The sequence below is a fragment of the Macrobrachium rosenbergii genome, chromosome 32 (genome assembly GCF_040412425.1).
Source record: "Macrobrachium rosenbergii isolate ZJJX-2024 chromosome 32, ASM4041242v1, whole genome shotgun sequence".
In the NCBI taxonomy this organism is placed as follows: Eukaryota; Metazoa; Arthropoda; class Malacostraca; order Decapoda; family Palaemonidae; genus Macrobrachium; species Macrobrachium rosenbergii.
The window spans coordinates 13,844,460-13,864,633 of NC_089772.1; the positions used below are offsets into that span (position 1 = coordinate 13,844,460).

The window sequence follows — 20,174 nt, forward strand, 5'->3', positions numbered from 1 at the left end:
CCAAGATATCTACTCAGTAACTTGCAGCGATCTGTGTGAAAGTTTGACGCATCGGCAGTGGTATATTAAATTAATGTTTATATGTATTGACAGTGTGTTAGAGCCTATTTACACATCAAGTCAAGTTATTTGTCTTTTGTTGTTTCACCTTATTGAAACCAGCAGTATTTTACTCCAAAAGTTAGACCGAGGTGCTCGAGTAATTTTGAAAAATGTCTAAAAATGTTGGTAAAGGGGGAAAAGTTTTAATTCTGGACACTTTCCCCCGCACGCCTGCTTAAGGCGTGTTGTAAATAACAGCAGCCTGGTGGTGAGGAGGGGAGCAGCTTGCCATGCCTTGGGTCCCTTCACTGAGAGTTGGTTATATTACTAAACCCGAAAGAAGCAATGGAAAATAAGTTTAGGACAACCTTTTTAATCTAGGGTTCTCGGCTACATAATCAAGTTTGGCCTCGTTTTTTTTTTTTGTGGCTTTGGGTGGAATACGGAATACATATTTAGATACATTGTATGATAAAAGGTAAAGAAGTGGTCAAAATCTTGAGAAGCAGTTGGAATTTCTGGAAGACTGATTTTGTTCATGGAATCTTACGTCACAACGCCTGTTCTAATCGAAGCTTTTTTCACAGTATCTGTTAAATCTCACTGTAGGAGAGAGGTTGGTTGGTTGTGGTGTCCCTAACATTGTCTCAACTCTCTCTTTTCTATTTACCAAAACCTTCATTTACTAATGGAAAAAAAATGTACCCCTGACCCATTTTCAGGAATTATGATAGTGAACTAAATCTGTAACAAAATGGCATAGCTTAACTTGGAAGTGAATTTTTTCTGAAAAAGAAAGAAAAATAAAAAAAGAAGTGACTAACAACTCTACGGGAAATGAATTTTTGTTGTGTCAACAAACTGTAACCAAAATGCCTCTACGGAAAAGGTGATCGTTTGAAGTGTAAATATTTGGGCGGTGCATTCGCGTTGCATCCCTTTCAAAGCATAGACGCGTCTCCCCCTCCCTCCCTCCCTCCCCACCCTCCCCTCCCCTCCCCCATCCCCAGGGACTCCCGGTACCCATTCCCAGGTGTCATTACCCTCCCCAAGGCGTACCCTCCTCAGACCCCCCACCCCTCCCCCAATTTCCCCATCTTTCAGTCTTAACGTTTCCAGGAGGGGTGCGAGTGCGTGAGAGAGAGGCGGGTAACATATGATAATGAATTGTATGGGTCTGTTGTCTCGTGGAAATAGTGACAGCCTGCCTCGTGATCCTGGTGATGGTGACACCGCCGTCGGTGGTGGTGCAGCTTCTTCTTCTTCGGCTTTTTCGGCCCCTTCCTCTTCTCAGGTCCGGAAAGAACTTCCGTTCTCCTCCTCGCCCTCGTACGCGACTCCTTCGCTCAGCAGCACTTCTCCCTCGCCTTTCTCGGCCACCCACAGTTTGGCCTCCTCCTCTCCGAGGGCCATGGAGGAAGGAGGCGGCGGCGGCGGCGGCGTTGGCGGCGGCGGAGGGCACTACTTCTCCCTGGGCGGAGTCCCCTCGCCCAGGACATCCGGCATAGGAAGCTTTCCTGGTCTGGATGACATGTTCCTCAACGGACAGCTCATGAGCAGCGCCCGCCCGATGCACTTACCGCCTTTGCCTCACGTTGCAGCTGTGGGGTTGAACCAGCAGGAGTACGAAGGTCGGGAGGCCGCCTCCCTCTACGCCTACAGTAGCATCGGCCCTGCCGGGGATGCGGGCGCCAGGAGCAGGTCCCTGGAGGATGTCTTGGGTCGCCACACCGGTGTGGAGGAGGCCAGGTCACCGAAGCTGGAGCTGTTGGTGCCGGCGTCCCCGAGGTTCTCACAGGGCGACGGCGAAGACGACGAGGACGAGGAAATCCTGCGGGCGGTGAGGAGTGAGGACGACGGCAATGACGCCGAGGACGAGGACACGAGCTTCGAAGAGGAATTGGTCACCTTCCCCGATAACTATGTCTACGGATTTTACGATGAGGTAGGACAGACGTTGAACTTCATTTCTTTGGAAAACTACCAATGTTTTCCACAGGCTGGTGTTTACATTTTATGTGGTTTACTTCTAAAAGGTCCTTGATTATGCTTAATTCCCGTTCTTGTTATTTCTTTGACGTGAAGATTCTGATGTTTTGTTTATCAATATTTTGCCTCTACATTTATTCCTTTTCGTATTAGGCTCACAGCTTTATCGACATTCCATATAAATACTTGTTGTAGAATTATTTAAATGGAATCTACATTTAAATGGAATGTTATATTCTTATATATGTTGTGTTTAAGAGAGCTGTTTTGTTTGGGAAGACTGCTATATTCAGTTTTAAAAGGTTTTTCAAGTTGATGTTTCATAGGTTTTCAGAAATTTTCATTCAAATTAGATTGCCGATGGCTTTAAAAAGAAATTATGCTTCAGCCATAACACAGACAGGTCTCTGCTTGTTAGTTTTCAGACCTCCAGATTCGAAGTCGAGTTCTTCACCAGTACGAGTGATTTGAATATTATCAATATTCTTATAATTACTGGATGCTTATGTATTTTAGTACGTTTTCATTGTGTAATGGGATAAAGGGCCTGATAGATTTTCTCTTTCTTGAGACTAGGTACTATTTACGTCGAGATATAACCTATTGCGAATTTGGGACAGAACCTTATGTTTTCGAACACTTACAATGATGAAGACGTTCGGTAATTCAACGTTATATTGGGTAAACTAGTTTATCAGCTGTACTTTTTTGGGCAGATTCTGAGCGTCTCGAAAGGAAAGAATGCACGAATGAAATGCAGAAAAGAATTAAATCTAGAATCTCTTGTTTCAGTTTATGATTTGTAATTGTATCAGTTCACTAATATTTTGCAGTGCAAGATTAATTTGGAATAATGTAGCATGAATTTTTAATTTTTAATACATAACACACATTCATACACAGCACACGCATACTTTATAGATATTTTATATATACATACACATATATGTGTATGTATGTATGTATGATTGTGTATATATGTATGTATGTATGCATGTATGTAATGTATGTATGTATGGGGGCAGACGGCTTCGATATTTCATCTTGTCCTGCATCTTCTTCTTCTTCGTTTTTTTTTCCCATTTTACATATGGGGTAAGCACGATGCCTTCTTTTGAAGGACTTTGATTTGGCGGTGGGGTAGGCCGTAGCCTCGATCGGCTGCCCTGCCTGACATCGCTTAGACCCCGGTAGCACATGCGTATATTTATCGTGCCAAATCCGCAGCTCCCTTTCTCCCAGCAGCGAAGAGACGCGAGCGGTTTATGCCGACAGTTCGAGACGTGTAAGGCATCTGTTATGTTTTTAGAAGGTGTTGGAATGGCTTTGTTTGTGTGTGTATTAGTCTGTAACACCCATTTGCTTTCAGCAAACCTATTCGTTGATTACATACATAATCCCAGGGTGTCTACACGGATAGCAAAGTGTCCGCCCTCTGACTGGCCGGCTGCGGATTTGAACCCGCGATGCAGACTTCTTATGAAGTCCGAGTCTGCTGCTCTACCAACCGAGCCATCGAGGCTCCCTTCATCTTGTCCACCTTCCATAATCACCCTCCATCAAGGAAAACTGACCTAATATTTCACCATGAGTACTTACTGACCTTTTTCTGTGATTGTACACATACATACTTACATGTACATATATAATATATATATATATACTGTATATATTATATATATATGTATATGTAAGTTTGTATATTTACAATCACAGATAAAGGTAAGCAAGTATGCTTGGGGAAATGTTAGGCCAGCTTTCCTTGATGGGGGAAGGGGAGTATGCAAAGGGGTTGAAAGAGTGAGAGATGTAAATGGTTTGATGACTAAAAATGTGATCATTGGTAGAACAGTTTGTCAATATGGAGGTGGTTTGGTCCATTGGAGAGAATAATGGTGACTTCATTGGTGAAGAGTCGAAAGGATATTTGAAGATGGATTCAAGAAGTAAGTCCAGGGGTGCATTACAAAACAGTTGTTGTTGCGGGGGGGGTGGAGGTTATGTACATGGGAAAATATATATATATATATATATATATATATATATATATATATATATATATATATATATATATATATTTCTGATTCACATCAGGAACGAACCCAGGTCTTTCAGCTGACAGGCAAGGGCGCTGCCCACTAGGCCACACAAGTCATAAAAGAAGTTGGAACCTGACTGCTATTGGGCAGCGCCTTTGCCTTTCAATTGAAAGACCTGGGTTCGATCCTGATGCGAGTCAGAAATTTATTTCTGTCCCTCACGTGATTGTGTGTTGATTATCTATATATGTATATTTATAATATATATATATAGTACATATATACTGTATATATATACACATATATATGAGAGAGAGAGAGAGAGAGAGAGAGAAGGTGTCGTTACGAGGGCTATTTCTTTAAGATAGCAATTTATCATCGTCTCCCCTTATCGTGAGGCGTAATAAATGGTCTAAGTTTCCTTTTCAGACTCCACTTGTATTCCTCTTCCTCCTCGCCCTCCTCTCCACTTCTCTTTCCGCGTGTTGCGTAAATGAAAATGGCCCCCCCCCCTTTTTTTTTTTTTCACCGCTGGGTCTTCGTTTATTTTTAGCGTCCAGCTTTGAATATTGATTTCAAGGGTAGGCAGAGAGAGGAGAAGACAGGTGTGGGGGAGAAAAAGAGTGCGAAGGCGAGAGTAGCGTGAAGAACTGGGCATTTGGGCGCAGTGGAGCAAAAGAATACGTAGATATACCAAGTTTAGGAAAAATGGCGGAGGACAGGCACCACCGAAGAGGTTTTTTGACAGGAGGAAAGGAAAGAAGTTTGGGACGGCGAGATTGGGAAGAGGGTTGCTGAGGAGGAGGAGTAGAGACTGTATAAAGAAGGATAAGGGGACATGGATACGATAACGAACATTGGGAAGACGAACAGTAGGAGGAATGGGGAAGATAAAGATCAGTGTAAAAGAAAATAGAAAACGTCAGGCTACCAAATGTGGAAGGAGGGACGAAGGTGGTAAGCGATTAGAATGGAAATGTGATAACAAAAGACAGGGAGAAGATGAGCCGTGGAAAATTAGGAGGCGAAAGGATGGACAAGCAAAATAAAGGATGGAGAATTTCCTGCTTGAGCCGCAGTCAGATGCCAAAGGAACTTTTCATCATCTCTTGAGTTATCCGTTCGCAAGAAAATCAGATGATTTTCATCAAAGAGGTTCCCTTACAAAAGAAATGTGATGCGGTGTGTGACTTGAGATTCATTAACTGCCTTCTTAGTTTCCTGTCAGATCTTAAAAACTACTGAGGCTAGAGGGGTGCAAATTGGCATGTTGATCATCCACCCTCCAATTATCAAACATACCGAATTGCAGCCTTCTAGCCACAGTAGTTTTTATTTTATTTAAGGTTAAAGTTAGCCTTGATCGTGCGTCTGGCTCTGCTGTAGGTGCCAGCAAAACCACCACTGGGCGGTGGGTGAAAGTTTCATGGGCCGTGGCTGAGAGTTTCATACGACATTATACGCTGTACAGAAAATCGATTGCGCCGAAGAAATTTTGGCGCATTTTTTACTTGTTTTTACTAATTAATTGTTTCCAGCTAAGAGGGGGGTGGGTGAAAGAATTCTATCTGCCTGTAATTAATGACTTTGGATTAGGTTTCAGACTTGTCTTCCCCAGGTCTAGGTCTTCCCTGTGATTTCTTTCTTCCTCGACGGGACTTTAAACCTAGTTTCCCCAAGCCGGCCCCCCCCCCTCGCTATTCGCTTTGCCATCAGCGCCGAAATCGCTACTCTCTTTCTTTTTCATATCATTGTTTTTGTTGGTGAAATTGTTAGCGGGAAAGGAGGTTGTCATGATTTTCGTAGACATTTCACAGTACTACGTCATATACATTAGTTTTCATCTTTTGCTTTTCTGTAAAAGAAAACTATTGAGATGGCTATTTGTCTGCCCGTCCGCACTTTTCTGTCCGCCCTCATATTTTGAAAGTTACTGAGGCTAGACGGCCGAATTTTGTATGTTTGATGATTGGAGGTTGGATGATTAACATACCAGTTTGCAGCCCTCTAGCCTCAGTAGTTGTTAAGATCTGGGGGCGGACAGAAAAAGTGCGGATAGAAAAACGTGCGGACAGAATAAAGTGCGAACGCACAGACAAAACCGGCACAATAGTTTTCTTTTACAGAAAACTAAAATCCACATTTTATGAAAAATTGCGATAAACATCAGTCTTTCGATTCAGTTTTTCAATCCCTTCCCAAAATGGCAATGCACGAATCTCCTATAATTAATCACCACCGAAGGATTTTAACGCGATTATTCCGGTTGCGGTCGATACCTGTCATTCCGTAAAAAAGGCTTCACAGGTGGAAGCATATGACACTACATGCTATTCAGTACTTCATCTGGTGCTGCATGGGAACTGTGGTACCTGCAAAAATACAAAACTGAGAAAAATGGTAGATACTCCCTTGCCTTACTACTGATTTTGCAGATGCTGCTAACGGGACCCCTTAAATACTCGTGGAAAGCACTGAAGAATCATTCTGAAACTGCAGTAACTTGTGTATTAGTGTTTCACGAGACCAGTAGGTGGCATATCTCAATTTCGAAAATTTTGCAGATGCTGCAGTTTTCCATTTTAGGGCAGAGGAGATGTCTGTTGTAATTGGTGCGTCGTTGGCAATCAGTATCTAGGCAACGCATGGGGCACATTGTAAAATTTACTGTTTGAGCTACCATCAAGAACTCATTTGAAAATCACCAGGCGTAACAAAAATATTGAAGCTTATTGCCAGGTTTTTGAGCCTGCTAACTCAAAATGTCTCTGATAAAGGCTGACCTTTTAATATTGCACACTTAAATAAAGTCAAGTAAGTTTACAATTCATTTTTAATTTTTTCGTAGTGTGTAATTATTCTTTCCGCACTTTTTGTGTCCGCCCTCATATCTTAAAAACTACTGAGGTTAGAGGGCTGCAAATTGGTATGTTGATCATCCACCCCCTAATCATTAAACATACCAGATTGCAGTCCTCTAGCCTCAGTAGTTTTTATTTTATTTAAGGTTAAAGTTAGTGTCAGGAAGCGCTATAGGATATCCCACCACCGGGCCGTGGTTAAAGTTTCATGGGCCGCGGCTCACAAGCATTATATGCTGTACAGAACACTCGATTGTGCCGAGAAACTTCGGCGCATTTTTTTTACTTTATATATATATATATATATATATATATATATATATATATATATATATATATATATATATCACCTGCATATCTCCAGATGATGGTGTAAACATACATTTGGAGTTCAAATGATTTTATCTCTTCTCTTTTGTTTAGTTCTCTGTTGTTTCTGTGTCACTTGAATTTATTTTATCGTCACGAAGTTGTTCTATAGTCAGGCCGGTGTAAGATTTGCGAATGCCTTTAAATCCCGTGATATAGGTCATAAAGTACTGTTTTATAATATAAAGCTTTATGACTCATCAGCATTTTTAGGGAAAATTTCTTAACGCCGGAAGTTATGTAAGGATTTGCATCATTTATTCGAGGGTCTCAGGGAACTCCTGAGAGAGAGAGAGAGAGAGAGAGAGAGAGAGAGAGAGAGAGAGAGAGAGAGAGAGAGCTCTTCTAGGTGTGGCACTCGGCAAGACTCATATTAACAGAAGTATGGCTTGTCACGAATTGTTGAAGGGAGCGCAGTCATTGAAAACGATCCTGACTGCAGATGCGTCTGTCCTCCTGTACGCTTGAAGACAGAAAACTTGCTTGCTTGCTTCCTTCCTTCCTTCCTTTCTTCCTTCCTTTCTTCCTTCCTTCCGGTCCGGCAAGCTGTATGTTCGTAGGGCAAGGAAAATGAAATGAATTCATTCCGCAGAGGAAGTTTAATTAAGGCCGCTCTTCACTCGTAGCCAAATTGTATTAGCTATCCTCGCCTCCATCACTCCCTGTCCACCTCCACCTCCACCTCCACCTCCGCCGCTGATGCTGCTGCTGCTGCTGCTGCTGCCACTCTCATCCTGCCGCTCCGCAATCCTGGCCACAGCTGCTGTTTCTCATAATATGATATGAGCAAAGATTGGATACTTTGGGCCTCCGGTGGCGTCGGGAAGTACAGGTAGCGGAACCTTGAGATATTTCATGGTTGCAATGGCTTCCATTTGATCTCGCATGAGTACCGTGGGTAGGGGGTTCTTAATATTCATATGTAGCTGACGTCCATGTATAGGTTACAAGTGCTTGTGGAGTATGTTAATGAGGAATTTTTAAAAAATATATATTATTAAGTCTTCTTTTCGTCAGGAAAAGTATTTTTCTTTTATAAAAAATTCGAGGACGGATTGCTTTTGAAATATTCAAGGATTACATGTTCGGACTGAATATGAACATAAATGATATAATAAAACAGGTAATGCGGGAAAAAATGAAGGATTTATTTTCCATTTTTATGGAAAAGTGTAGAGCTCGCGGAGAGAGAAATATATCGGAAGTGAATTTGTACCCGAATATTTTGGTGCAAATCATTAACTAGGCAACTGAAAAAGGAAGTAATCAAAGTGCTTTAGGTTAGTGCTTTATATAAATTTTATCGAGTTATTAGGAGTGCATTTTACACTTGTGAGTTTTTAGTTTTCTGAAAAGAAAACTATCGTGCCGGCTTTGTCTGTCCGTCCGCACTTTTTCTGTCCGCCATCAGATCTTAAAAACTACTGAGGCTAGAAGGCTGCCAATTGGAATGTTGATCATCCACCCTCCAAGCATCAAACATACCAAATTGCAGCCCTCTAGCCTCAGTAGTTTTTATTTTATTTAAGGTTAAATTTAGCCATCATCGTGCGTCTGGTAACGATATACGCCAGACCACCGCCAGGCCATGGTTAAAGTTTCATGGACCGTGGCTCATACAGCATTATACCGAGACCACCGAAAGATGGATCTATTTTCGGTGGCCTTGATTATACGATGTACAGAAAACTCGATTGCGCCGAAGAAACTTCAGCACATGTTTTTACTTAAAAAAAAAGTTGTTCGTAAAAAGGCTGGCTTTCTGGTATTAAAAAAAAAAGAAGGAAAATGACAGCAGTCATTCCTCTGGCAGTCCATTATTTTCCTGGTTTAACTTATTCGCGGCTGACGTTTCTGAATAAGATACGAGAGAATATTTTTTTTTTTTTTTTAACTTTCAGGCCATTTCATGAAATGTCAGAAACCTCGGCTACATTTTACCCCCCACGACGTTTATTGCACTATCCGTATCTCTCTCTCTCTACCCAGAAGCTTTTACTTTTTGGACATGAAGTCCATTTCTCTCCAACGTTTCGGCTCTTCATTAATCTTGTGCATGTTCCCAAGACACTTGATTTATGAACGCCTACCAGTTGTGCATGTCCGTTTTCTATCGCTTTCGTCTGCGTCGTGCCAATACCTCTATAACAGCATGTCCCCTAGGGGAGTATTGCATTAGGTGCACCTCATGCAGTACACTGTAGGCATTATTACTTAGGGTTTTTTCCAGCGCCCCTTCGGCCCCTAGCTGGAACCCCTTTCATTACTTTCACTGTACCACCGATCATGTTCTCTTTCTCCTATCTTACTTTCCACCCTCGCTTAACAATTGTTTCATAGTGCAACTGCTTTGAGGTTTTCAAACCTTTTTATCTCAGCTTCCGTGTCAGCGCTGAATGACCTCATAGGTCCCAGTGCTTGGCCTTTGGTCCAAATTCTGTATTTTGTTCTATTCTACTAACAGTATGTGAAGGTCGATCTCATCTTCGTGCAGTGAAGAGTTTAAGTTTTGCATCATCAGAAATAAGAATGCATTACATCTACTGAAACAGAACATTTAAAATAGTAACTTTATGGATTTGTTGATTTGTGTATGGGAGCATGTGATAAACAGCCAAGCTCAGCACAGGTGAGCTACAGGTGACATACATATGCGAACACTGAGGTCTTGATGGGTTTTATTCATCATTTAAAAACGAAAAAGGTTGCCTTCTCTCGTGCTCGTTCTCCGGATAAGCAACATTAAGGTTTACTGTGCCAGTTCTCAAAGGTGGTATTAGGTCAAAATGTATTGATTACTGTCAGATGCCCTCACTTCACTGTGCTGCGTGGTTACTGAAAACGTTGCTTTTATACCGTTGTATAAGAACACAGCTTTCTAATAGCGAGTGTTTAGAATAGCTACAGACAGCATCCTTGGATGTGCTCTTAGCACTTATCAGACCCATGATTCATAACCTGTAGTAAAGATGCAGGAGCATGTATAGTAGGCCATCTTCAGTGCAGTCTAGTAACAGCTAAGAGTTGGTATTGATGTTGCTTATTGAGGTCTGACTTTTCCAGTTAATTGGTGCACATCATTGTGAGTTGTAGCCGTTCTGGATTTCATGTTGATTACGTTCCTTGAAGATGATGACCAGTCTCAGTACTGACTGGGCTTGCCCCACTTTAACTGTAACTTCTGTTGACATGAAACAGTCCTTCGTTTGTCGATTTGCTGGTCAGTTTGTTTACCCTTGAGTGTGTCTCTTTTACTTACTTTGTCATTGAGGTTTTTACTCAGTAGAAAGAATTCTAGTCAAGCTTAGTACACAGGTAACCATGTAAGACTTTGCCAACAGGTGACATTGTGGTCCAAATACTCTAGATTCTTAGTATGTATAGCTTTCAATGTGGCCATAACTTTTCAGCTATAAGACACAATGCTTAATTAATGCTGGCATGCATACTCTACATGTGAATAATTTTCAGATGACACTAATGTTAGTGACTTTGTGACCTAGACTGTGAGCTTCGTGCAAATATTAGCTACAATAGTGGCCATTTGCCTTTAACAGGCTTGTATGGTTGGGAGAAAATTGTCATTCATCTACCTTTGAAAGAACCATAGTTCTTGAATATTTTATCAAAGGGAACGCTCTTAAGGCCGCCACTAACGTTCAGTTATACCTGCGCAGTTAAGCCTGGACAGTCGGCCTGTGCAGGCACAACTGAACCCATTAACGCTCAGTTTTGCTTGCACAGGCATTACTGCACAGGTATAACGAACGTTATTGGGTTCAGTTTTGCTTGCACAGGCCGGCTGTGCAGGCATAACTGCGCAGGTATAACCGAACGTTAGTATAGGTTCGGTTTTGCCTGCACAGGCCGACTGTGCAGGCATTACTGCGTAGGTATAACTGAACGTTAGTGGATTTAGTTTTGCCGACACAGGCCGACTGTGCAGGCATAACTGCGCAGGTATAACTGAGCGTTAGTGGCGGCCTTTATAGAAGAGGAAAGTGGTCGAAGGTTGGTATGGGACATACATTGCAAGTAAAATATTCTCAGAACGTTTTTTAAAACTGAGTTTTAGCTGTTTATATTTAATATATCCTTTAGCTATGTCGTCACTGTGTAAGAATAAGTTAAGTTTATGTACATACCCAGAACAATTAGGATTTGGCACGTGTAGACGAAGGAACTTGAATGTGAAAGACTTATGTATGAGATATTTTAGGCCAGAATTTTTTTGTCCTCATTCTGCTTTACAATAGAAGCTCTTGCGCCTTCCTTACGAAGCCCATTACAATGATCCCCAAGCGCTGTTGCCCTCACTTGCAAGCACTGTCTCCCACTACTCACGAAACCCGTAAGGAAGAGGTTTTTGTAAGTCTGACAAAGGGTTACAGAAGGCTTTAGGCGGTATCCCGGACTGGGCTAACAAAGGCCGCTGTAGGGTCAAGTTACACTCGGGAAGGATATTCTTTTCCTCCTCCTCCTCCTCCTCCTCCTCCTCCTCCTTTTGGTCATTATCTTTTGCCTTCATTAACGGTAACAAACACATGTATAGCCTATCCTCAATGAAGTTGCTTTTGCGAAAGGAGTTTGCTCTAATCCTTTTCTTTGCTTTTGCTTTTACTGATTCATCTGTTCTTTCTGTATTTCCCTTTGCCTCCTCTCACTTCTTCCTAATGAACGCATTCCTTGGAAGCTGGAATCTCAGGTCAATGGCCCCTCTGGTGGGCTTGTTGCATATGAATAGGTTTCATCTTCTGAATAATTAACGATAATAATAATTGGTTGTCAGCAGATGAGTAAGTGCATTTTTTCGTTCTATCTTTTCACCCTTTTCGACCTTTCAATATTTCCCTGACGGCGGATGCGAGGACCGTAATATTATTGGCGGTTGCTGCTGGGTGTCGCATGGCCATTTATGTGGCGGGAGAAATGTCAGCAGCACGCAGCGCCCTGCAACGGCTCCTATTTATTTCCTTCATTTTCTTCTTCCTCTTTTTCTCTGAAGATGGAGGAACGGGCCGTGTTTCGTACGCGTTGGAATAGTGTTGAGCAGATCTGGGAGAGAGAGAGAGAGAGAGAGAGAGAGAGAGAGAGGTGGATGTGTGACTAATACTTATACAGTATATATATATATATATATATATATATATATATATATATATATATATATATATATATATATATATATATATATATAAATAAATACACACACACTCACACACACACACACACGCACACACACCAATTTCTTGCAATGTCAATATAGGTTATGGGGCCGCGAACACCCATGTTCCCGGCCACTCGCATCACACAGACGACAAGAGTGCTATTTTTTTTTTTTTTTTTAGCAGGCCATGGGGATGCAAATATTGCTACCATTGGCTTCAGGAGAAGAGTATCATCTGCCTTCAAGGCTCCACTTCCTCCTCCCAAGGGGTTATAATTTTTACCATGCACCCCTTTGCCTCAAGATTACATTATATTCGTACCTCAGAACCCCATTGCTGTACGTTGTACCGCTTACTACCACATTACACTAACTCGGAAGCTTGAAATTGCCGTTCGCCAAGGAGTGAGCGAGGCTCAGGAGCCATTTAGTCGGTGCCTCCTTCCATGAGGCGTTCACGACTCCCCACTAGACGCTCCTCTGCCGTTGGATATGGCGCTTTGAAATCTAAAGCTAATGGCGCTTCCTAGGGCAGCTGAGTGCTTTTGATCCAGGGGCCTCATACGCGATTCATCAGTATGGATGTGACACTGACCGCTGTGCTTTTTTTCTCAGTGGAGTTACCCTTTGTTTATTTATGTTTATATATACGTGAATACATATACACACACACTGTATATATAAATATATATGTATGTATGTATGTATGTATGTATGTATGTATGTATAACTGAATCACGAAAATATGGAACGTGATGAATATATAAATAAAGATAAAATCCACGAAAGAAACGGAAACACTGGAGTGCTGCGAGGCCTTTCGACGCTAGGTCCTTTACTTAGCTAAGTAAAGGACCTAGCGTCGAAAGGCCTCGCAACACTCCAGTGTTTCCGTTTCCTTCGTGGATTTTATCTTTATATATATATATATATATATATATATATATATATATATATATATATATATATATATATATATATATATATAAATACACATATTATAAATAAGTATATATATATATGTATGTATAAAGTGCCCCTTGGTTATGGGCAGGAAGGGCTCGCTTCATTGCATCTTGTGTTTATGTCTTGCTTTATCGGCGTGGTGGGGACTAGTGCCAATATTTCTGGCAGGTACGTCGTTCCACGTGCCTCATTTAACCTTACAGGCAGATTGGTGAGCATGTACAGTTAGTAGGTTCTTTACAGAGTTCTGCAAAGTTATGCCTGCGATCCCTTGCCTGGGGATTCTTATCATGTAGTGGGGTGTTGCGAGATAATTATTTATTGCTTTCTTTTGATTAGGTTTTTAGTTTTCTGAAAAATAAACTATTCTGCCGGTTGTGTCTGTCCGACCTCAGATCTTGAAAACCACTGAGGCTAGAGGGCTGTAAATTGGTATGTTGAACATCCACCCTCCAGTCATCAGACATACCAAATTGCAGCCCTCTAGCCTCCTCAGTAGTTCTTATTTTATTTAAGGTTAAAGTTAGCCATGATCGTGCTTCTGGCAACGATGTGGGACAGGCCACCACCAGGCCGTGGTTAAAATTTCACGGGCCGGGGTTCATACAGCATTAAACCGAGACTACTGAAAGATAGATCTGTTTTCGGTGGCCTTGATTATGCGCTGTAGCGGCTGTACAAAAAACTCTATTGTGCCGAAGAAACTTCGGCGCATTTTGTACTTGTTTCATCATAGATATTAAGCTTTATTGATTTGTGTCTTTTTGCACATTCTGGCTCGATATTGTATGTGAGTTATATAGGTTAAGTTCTTAACCATTTTCTTTGTCTCGTGAGAGTATGTGCTCATAAGAATGAATAATTCACGCAGGTGTCGTTGGATTCATAGTACATATCTCTGTTGATTTTAACTGTTTATTGCACGCTGTCTACTCATTTCGTGTACTCCCAGACCATCCAAAACTGGAAGATGCAAAATATACCGGAAGATGCGTTAGCAATTCTCTGGTAGACATCAAAGGTGCCTCACACTGAGGGACCTGGGGCAACCCGAACGAACTGTAAGGTCTGTAAGGTCTGTAAGGTCATCTTTTCTGCTACTGTCGTTATTACACATTCAAAACACGTGCTTGGAAAAAATGATGACATCTCAGGACCGTATGTACTTTACCCTTTCGTCGAATTCTGTACTTGTGTCTCCCTTGTCAGTAGCCGACTCTCTCAACTGATGAGCCACTAATACGTTTCAATAAGTACACTTCTCATATCACTTTTTATTAGCTCCGTTTAACCCCAAAACCCCCATAAGTTAAAGGAGGATACGTATGCCCGAGGGAGCCATTTGCCAACCATCTCTTTCATGCCCCGGATGAAAAGAGTTTCCTCTTAAGGTTTCGGATTCTTGGGCGAAACGTCGGCATTGAAGTGATAAAACAGCCGCCATTATGGCTATTGTCGGTCCTTTTTGAAAGCGGAATATGATGCGGAGGCGGCTTGTGTTGCTGACCTGAAAATAACATTCCCCGTTATTGACGACGAGGCAAAGTGCCCCATGAATCGCGGGTCGGTGACAGTGATGGACATTGCTTCTTTGCATCCGGGATATAGGGGTCTTTACGCTGGAATTTCCGGAAGAATTTGGATGTCCCTGGACGGTATGGAATGTCTTGCACGTCTTTTTCTTGATAGAGGTATGAGAATTTTAAGGCTCGTGTAATACTTCGTGTAAAGATGGAATTCTTTTGTATTGTGTTTTTATCGCATTTTTTTTATTATGTGAGTGACGTTCTTATGCTTGTAATATTTTAACTGAATTCTGGAATTGGAGGTAGAATGAGGACTTGAAACACTTATTTCTTAGGAAAGAGTTAGAACAGATGTAATACCAAATTTTTATAGTTTTATATTGCATACGGTTGATATTTATTTTTCAGTACAAACAGGTAAAAAATGCGCCGAAGTTTCTTCGGCGCAATCGAGTTTTCTATACAACGTATAGTGCTGTATGTGCCGCGTCCCATGAAACTTTCAGCCACGGCCCGGTGGTGGCCTGTCCTATAGCGTTGCCAGACGCACGATCATGGCTAAGTTTAACCTTAAATAAAATAAAAACTACTGAGGCTAGAGGGCTGCAATTTGGTATGTTTGATGATTGGAGGGTGGATAATCAACGTCGGTCCTGGTACTTTCTCCCGAATCATTTCGTTTCCGTTGAAAGTGACTGCACTTTACTGGTCAAGTTTCTGTTGAAAGTGACTGCACTTTACTGGTCATTATTAAGCAGCAATAAATAAAACTTGAACGTGATCAATAAAATGTTTATGTAGGTATGTATATATATAATCTATTAATATATATATATATAAAATATTAGTTTATTATATATATATAAATTATATATATATATATATATATATATATATATATATATATATATATATATATATATATATATATATATAGAGAGAGAGAGAGATAGCTAGAGAGAGAGAGAGAGAGAGAGAGAGAGAGAGAGAGAGAGAGAGAGAGAGAAATGGGTGTACCCTGGAGCTGCATTTTTATAAAGGTTAAAAAAAATTTTTCCCTATTCAGAACTTGCCAAATTGTGTAAAAATATACAGCACTCATTTCTGCAAAGGGATCCAAAAATAATTTTGTTTTTTCATTAGTCCTGATCTGTAAACCGCTCTTATAACCGTAGCTAATGCGGTTTGCGAAATCACTGCCATTCTTCAGTACAATGTTGCGACTATGAATACAGTTTTATCACGTTTTTAAACCCTGGCAAATACACTCAGCGTGGCCTGTGAAGCAGTACCGTGTTTCACAGACCAGCACAGGACGAATATAACCCCCATAAGCGCATTAATTGAAGAGTAGGGAAGAAAAGGGTTTGAGTTGAATGCATGAGAGTCTAGATTTGGAATTACGAACGGCTGTTGCCAAAACTGAACGCCATACAAGAACGTATAGTGCTATATGAAACTCTCAGCCACGGCCCATGAAACTCTCAGCTGCGGCCCAGTGGTGGCCCCTGTGTTGTTGGCACCTATAGCAGTGCCAGACGCACGAGCATGGCTAAATTTGACCGTAAATAAATAAAAACTACTGAGGTTAGAGGGCTGCAATTTGGTATGTTTGATGATTGTGGAGTGGATGATTAACATAACAATTTGCAGCCCTCTAACCTCAGTAGTTTTCAAGACCTGAGGGCGGACAGAAAAAGTAAGGACGGGCAGACTCAGTAGTTTTCTTTTGCGGAAAACTAAAATCTGGCAACGAGACATTTTTTTCGTTTTTCATGTTTTACTTCGGAGAATTGGATCTATTTATGTAAAAAAATTTTACTGCATGGATTGTTACTGTCGGGTACATAAATAATATGTGTCATTATTGTCAAAATAAAAGCTAGCCCTTATCACATTTTAGTTTTCTGTAAAAGAGAACTATTGTTCCGGCTTTGTCTGTCAGTCCGATTTTCTGTCCGCCCTCAGATCTTAAAAACTACTGAGGCTAGAAGGCTGCAAATTGGTATGTTGATCATCCACCCTCCAATCAGCAAACATACCAAATTGCAGCCCTCTAGCCTCACTAGTTTTTAAGGTTAAAGTTAGCCATAATCTTGCTTCTGGTAACGATATAGGATACCACCGGGCCGTGGTTAAAGTTCCGTGGGCCGCGGCTCATACAGCATTATACCGAGACCACCGAAAGATAGATCTATTTTCGGTGGCCTTGATTATACGATGTAGAGGCTGTACAGAAAACTCGATTCCGCTGGGGAAACTTCGGCGCATTTTTTACTTGTTTTAAGTTTCTGAATGTTCCAAAGACTTTGGTTCAGCGGCGGGGCTGTTTAATATGCACGTTTTTCAGACCACAAAAATTCCTCCTTTTTTTCCAACTTAATTGAATAACACGCCTACAGGCATAATTAATTTATCATATCTAACGTGAAATAACTCTGCGGTAATTCTATTAATTCTGAAAAATTATTTTTTTGTTTTACGTAAGTAAATGAAACAAAACGGTCAGGACTTTTAAATGTTTAGTGCACTGATTGACACTCCCGTTTTAAGTCATTTCTTTTACTGTACCTCCGTTCATATTCTTTTTCTCCCATCTGACCTTTCACCCTTTAAACATTGCTTCCTAGTGCAACTATCAGTTTCCCTTTCAGCGCTGAATGACCTCATAGGTCCCAGGGCTTGGCCTTTAGCCTAAGTTCTATATTTTATTCTATTCTAAGTAATTATATTAAAAAGAGACCACTTATAAAAGAAATAGAATTCGTATTACCTTACAAGGCTTTATCATTAGTTTATGCTTTTAGGCGTGAGTATAATTTGACCTACGAAAAAAAAAATCCTCATTGATTTACTTAACTTCAAACAGTAATGAGTATAATTAGGTCTGCTGATTCACTCCAAATTCACTTTTTGAATTGATGACATAAAATCGATTTTGTGCTTGAGCACCGACATTTTGTAAATCAAACACTTGTGAATCATAGCCTGGAAACTCTTTTTTTCCATTTATTTGAGGAAAAAATACACATTAATTTTATCAAGTATTTTCTTCAAATATTTTTCTATTGATACCAAAGCTATACTGCCCCAAAATGGAAAAGTGCAGTGTCAGCAAAATTTTCGAAACTGAGATATGCCACCTATGGGGCTCGTGAAACACTAATACAAAAGTTACTACAGTTCAGAATGATTCTTCAGTGCTTTCGACGAGTATTTAGGGGGTCCCATTTGCAGTATCTGCAAGATCAGTGGTAAGGCAAGGGAGTATCTACCATTTTTCTCAGTTTTGTATTTCTGCAGATACTGCAGTCTTCCATTTTAGGGCAGTATAAAGAGATGAAGAACAAATATATATTCAAGATTTAATTTTCATGCACACCAAAGTAGAAATAAAAATCCTGCAAGCAAATACTTCAGTGACCAATTGCTTGTGTGTTGCCATCTAAAGCTTTTTTAGTTTTCTGTAAAAGAAAACTATTGTGCCGACTACGTCTGTCCGTCCGCCCTCATATCTTAAAAACTACTGAGGATAGAGGGCTGTAAATTGGTATGTTGATCACCCACCCTCCAATCATTGAACATAGCAAATTGCAGCCCTCTAGCCTTAGTAGTTTTTATTTTATTTACGGTTAAAGTCTGGTAACGATATAGGACAAGCCACCACCGGGCCGTGGTTAACGATTCATGGGCTTTGGCTCATACAGCATTATACCGAGACCACCGAAAGATAGATCTGTTTTCTGTAGCCTTGATTATACGCTGTACAGAAAACTCGAGTGCGCTGAAGAAACTTGGGCGCATCTTTTATTTATTAATAGTTAGATTCGGAATTTCCCCCACTTGGGGAAATAACAGGTTTGTTGGGATTCGGGAAAAGATAACACTTTCAGTTATTATAATGAAAAAGTTGAAAGCTTGCAGTTTTTAGTGCTTAGTTGAACGGGAGATGATGTCGGCAGATGGGAATCACGAAAATCTAGGAACGATCGTTAGTTTTTCAATGAGCGAACCCCAAATATTTTAGGCCGAACGTACACCCACAGGTACATGTGTGTGTGTGTGTGTATACAGTATATATATATGTGTGTATATATATACTTTATATATATATGTGTCTGTGTATGTATATATATACATACACGCATGTCCACCCGAGTATATGAGTATTTGTGAAAGAAAGAGATACAGATATTTGAGGATTGTGAAATTTGTCTGTTAGGTGAAAAAGAGAAAGCTTATAAGTTGTTGCAGTCAAGAAGGGAGAGTATTATAGACGAGTCATAATAGCAGCACATGCAAAATGGGAGTATATATGATAGTCTGTTGACTGGTAACTGGGAGGAGAAATGCAGTGAAAGGTTTAAGAATGCCTGGAGTTAAAAGTCACACCAAGTGTTACCAAATGTTTACGGTAGTCATAAAATATACTGCTCGTGCAGAGCAAGTCGTGGAGGTCTAGCAGATTGTTAGATCGGCTAAATCAAAGTCTATAAGTATAACCATAGTTCACCCTCGCCCTTCACTAACTACAATGTGTTCTGGTGTATTCTAGATAGATAGTTCTGTTATTACTCGTTTCAGTTTAATGCACTCTTGGTGGACCTGAAAACCCAACCAACGAAAGTAGCGTCACTCACACACTCACTGTATTATCCTATTTTGAAAGTCATAAGATAAGTAGCATCTGGCATGTAGGGTCACTCACCAGGTATTATCTGGCATGTAGGGTTACTAACCGGTTATTATCTGGCTTGTAGGTTACTAACCAGGTATGATCTGGCATGTAGGGTTACTAACCGGTAATTATCTGGATTGTAGGTTACTAACCAGGTATGATCTGGCATGTAGGGTTACTAACCGGGTATTATCTGGCGTGTTGGGTTAATAACCAGGTATGATCTGACATGTAGGGTTACTAACCAGGTATTATCTGGCGTGCTGGGTTAATGACCAGGTATTATCTGACATGTAAGGTTAATCAGGTACTATCTGACATGTAGGGTTACTAACTAGGTATTAGCTGGCATGTGGGGTTAATAACCAGGTATTATCTGGCATGTAGGGTTAATAACCAGGTATTGTCTGGCATGTAGGTTACTAACCAGGTATTGTCTGGCATGTAGGGTTACCAACCAGGTATTGTCTGGCATGTAGGGTTAATAACCAGGTATTATCTGGCATGTAGGGTTACTAACCAGGAATTATTATTAAG

At 40.8% G+C, this 20,174-nt stretch overlaps 1 protein-coding gene across 29 annotated transcripts in view; it reads left to right on the forward strand.

Moving 5' to 3' along the window:
• LOC136855727 (tight junction protein ZO-1-like) overlaps positions 1–20,174 on the forward strand; it is a 409,885-nt gene that overhangs the window by 195,788 nt on the left and 193,923 nt on the right. For 3 of the 29 annotated variants that reach the window (XM_067133083.1, XM_067133070.1, XM_067133077.1), the window contains one exon: positions 765–1,987. The exons of 25 other annotated variants lie outside the window; for them this stretch is intronic. In XM_067133083.1, coding sequence (XP_066989184.1) covers positions 1,199–1,987 — 789 coding nt within the window. In that variant the 5' untranslated portion in view covers positions 765–1,198. Of the gene's footprint in view, positions 1–762; positions 1,988–20,174 lie in introns of those variants that run through there. One more of the 29 variants, XM_067133073.1, reaches the window with a different exon arrangement.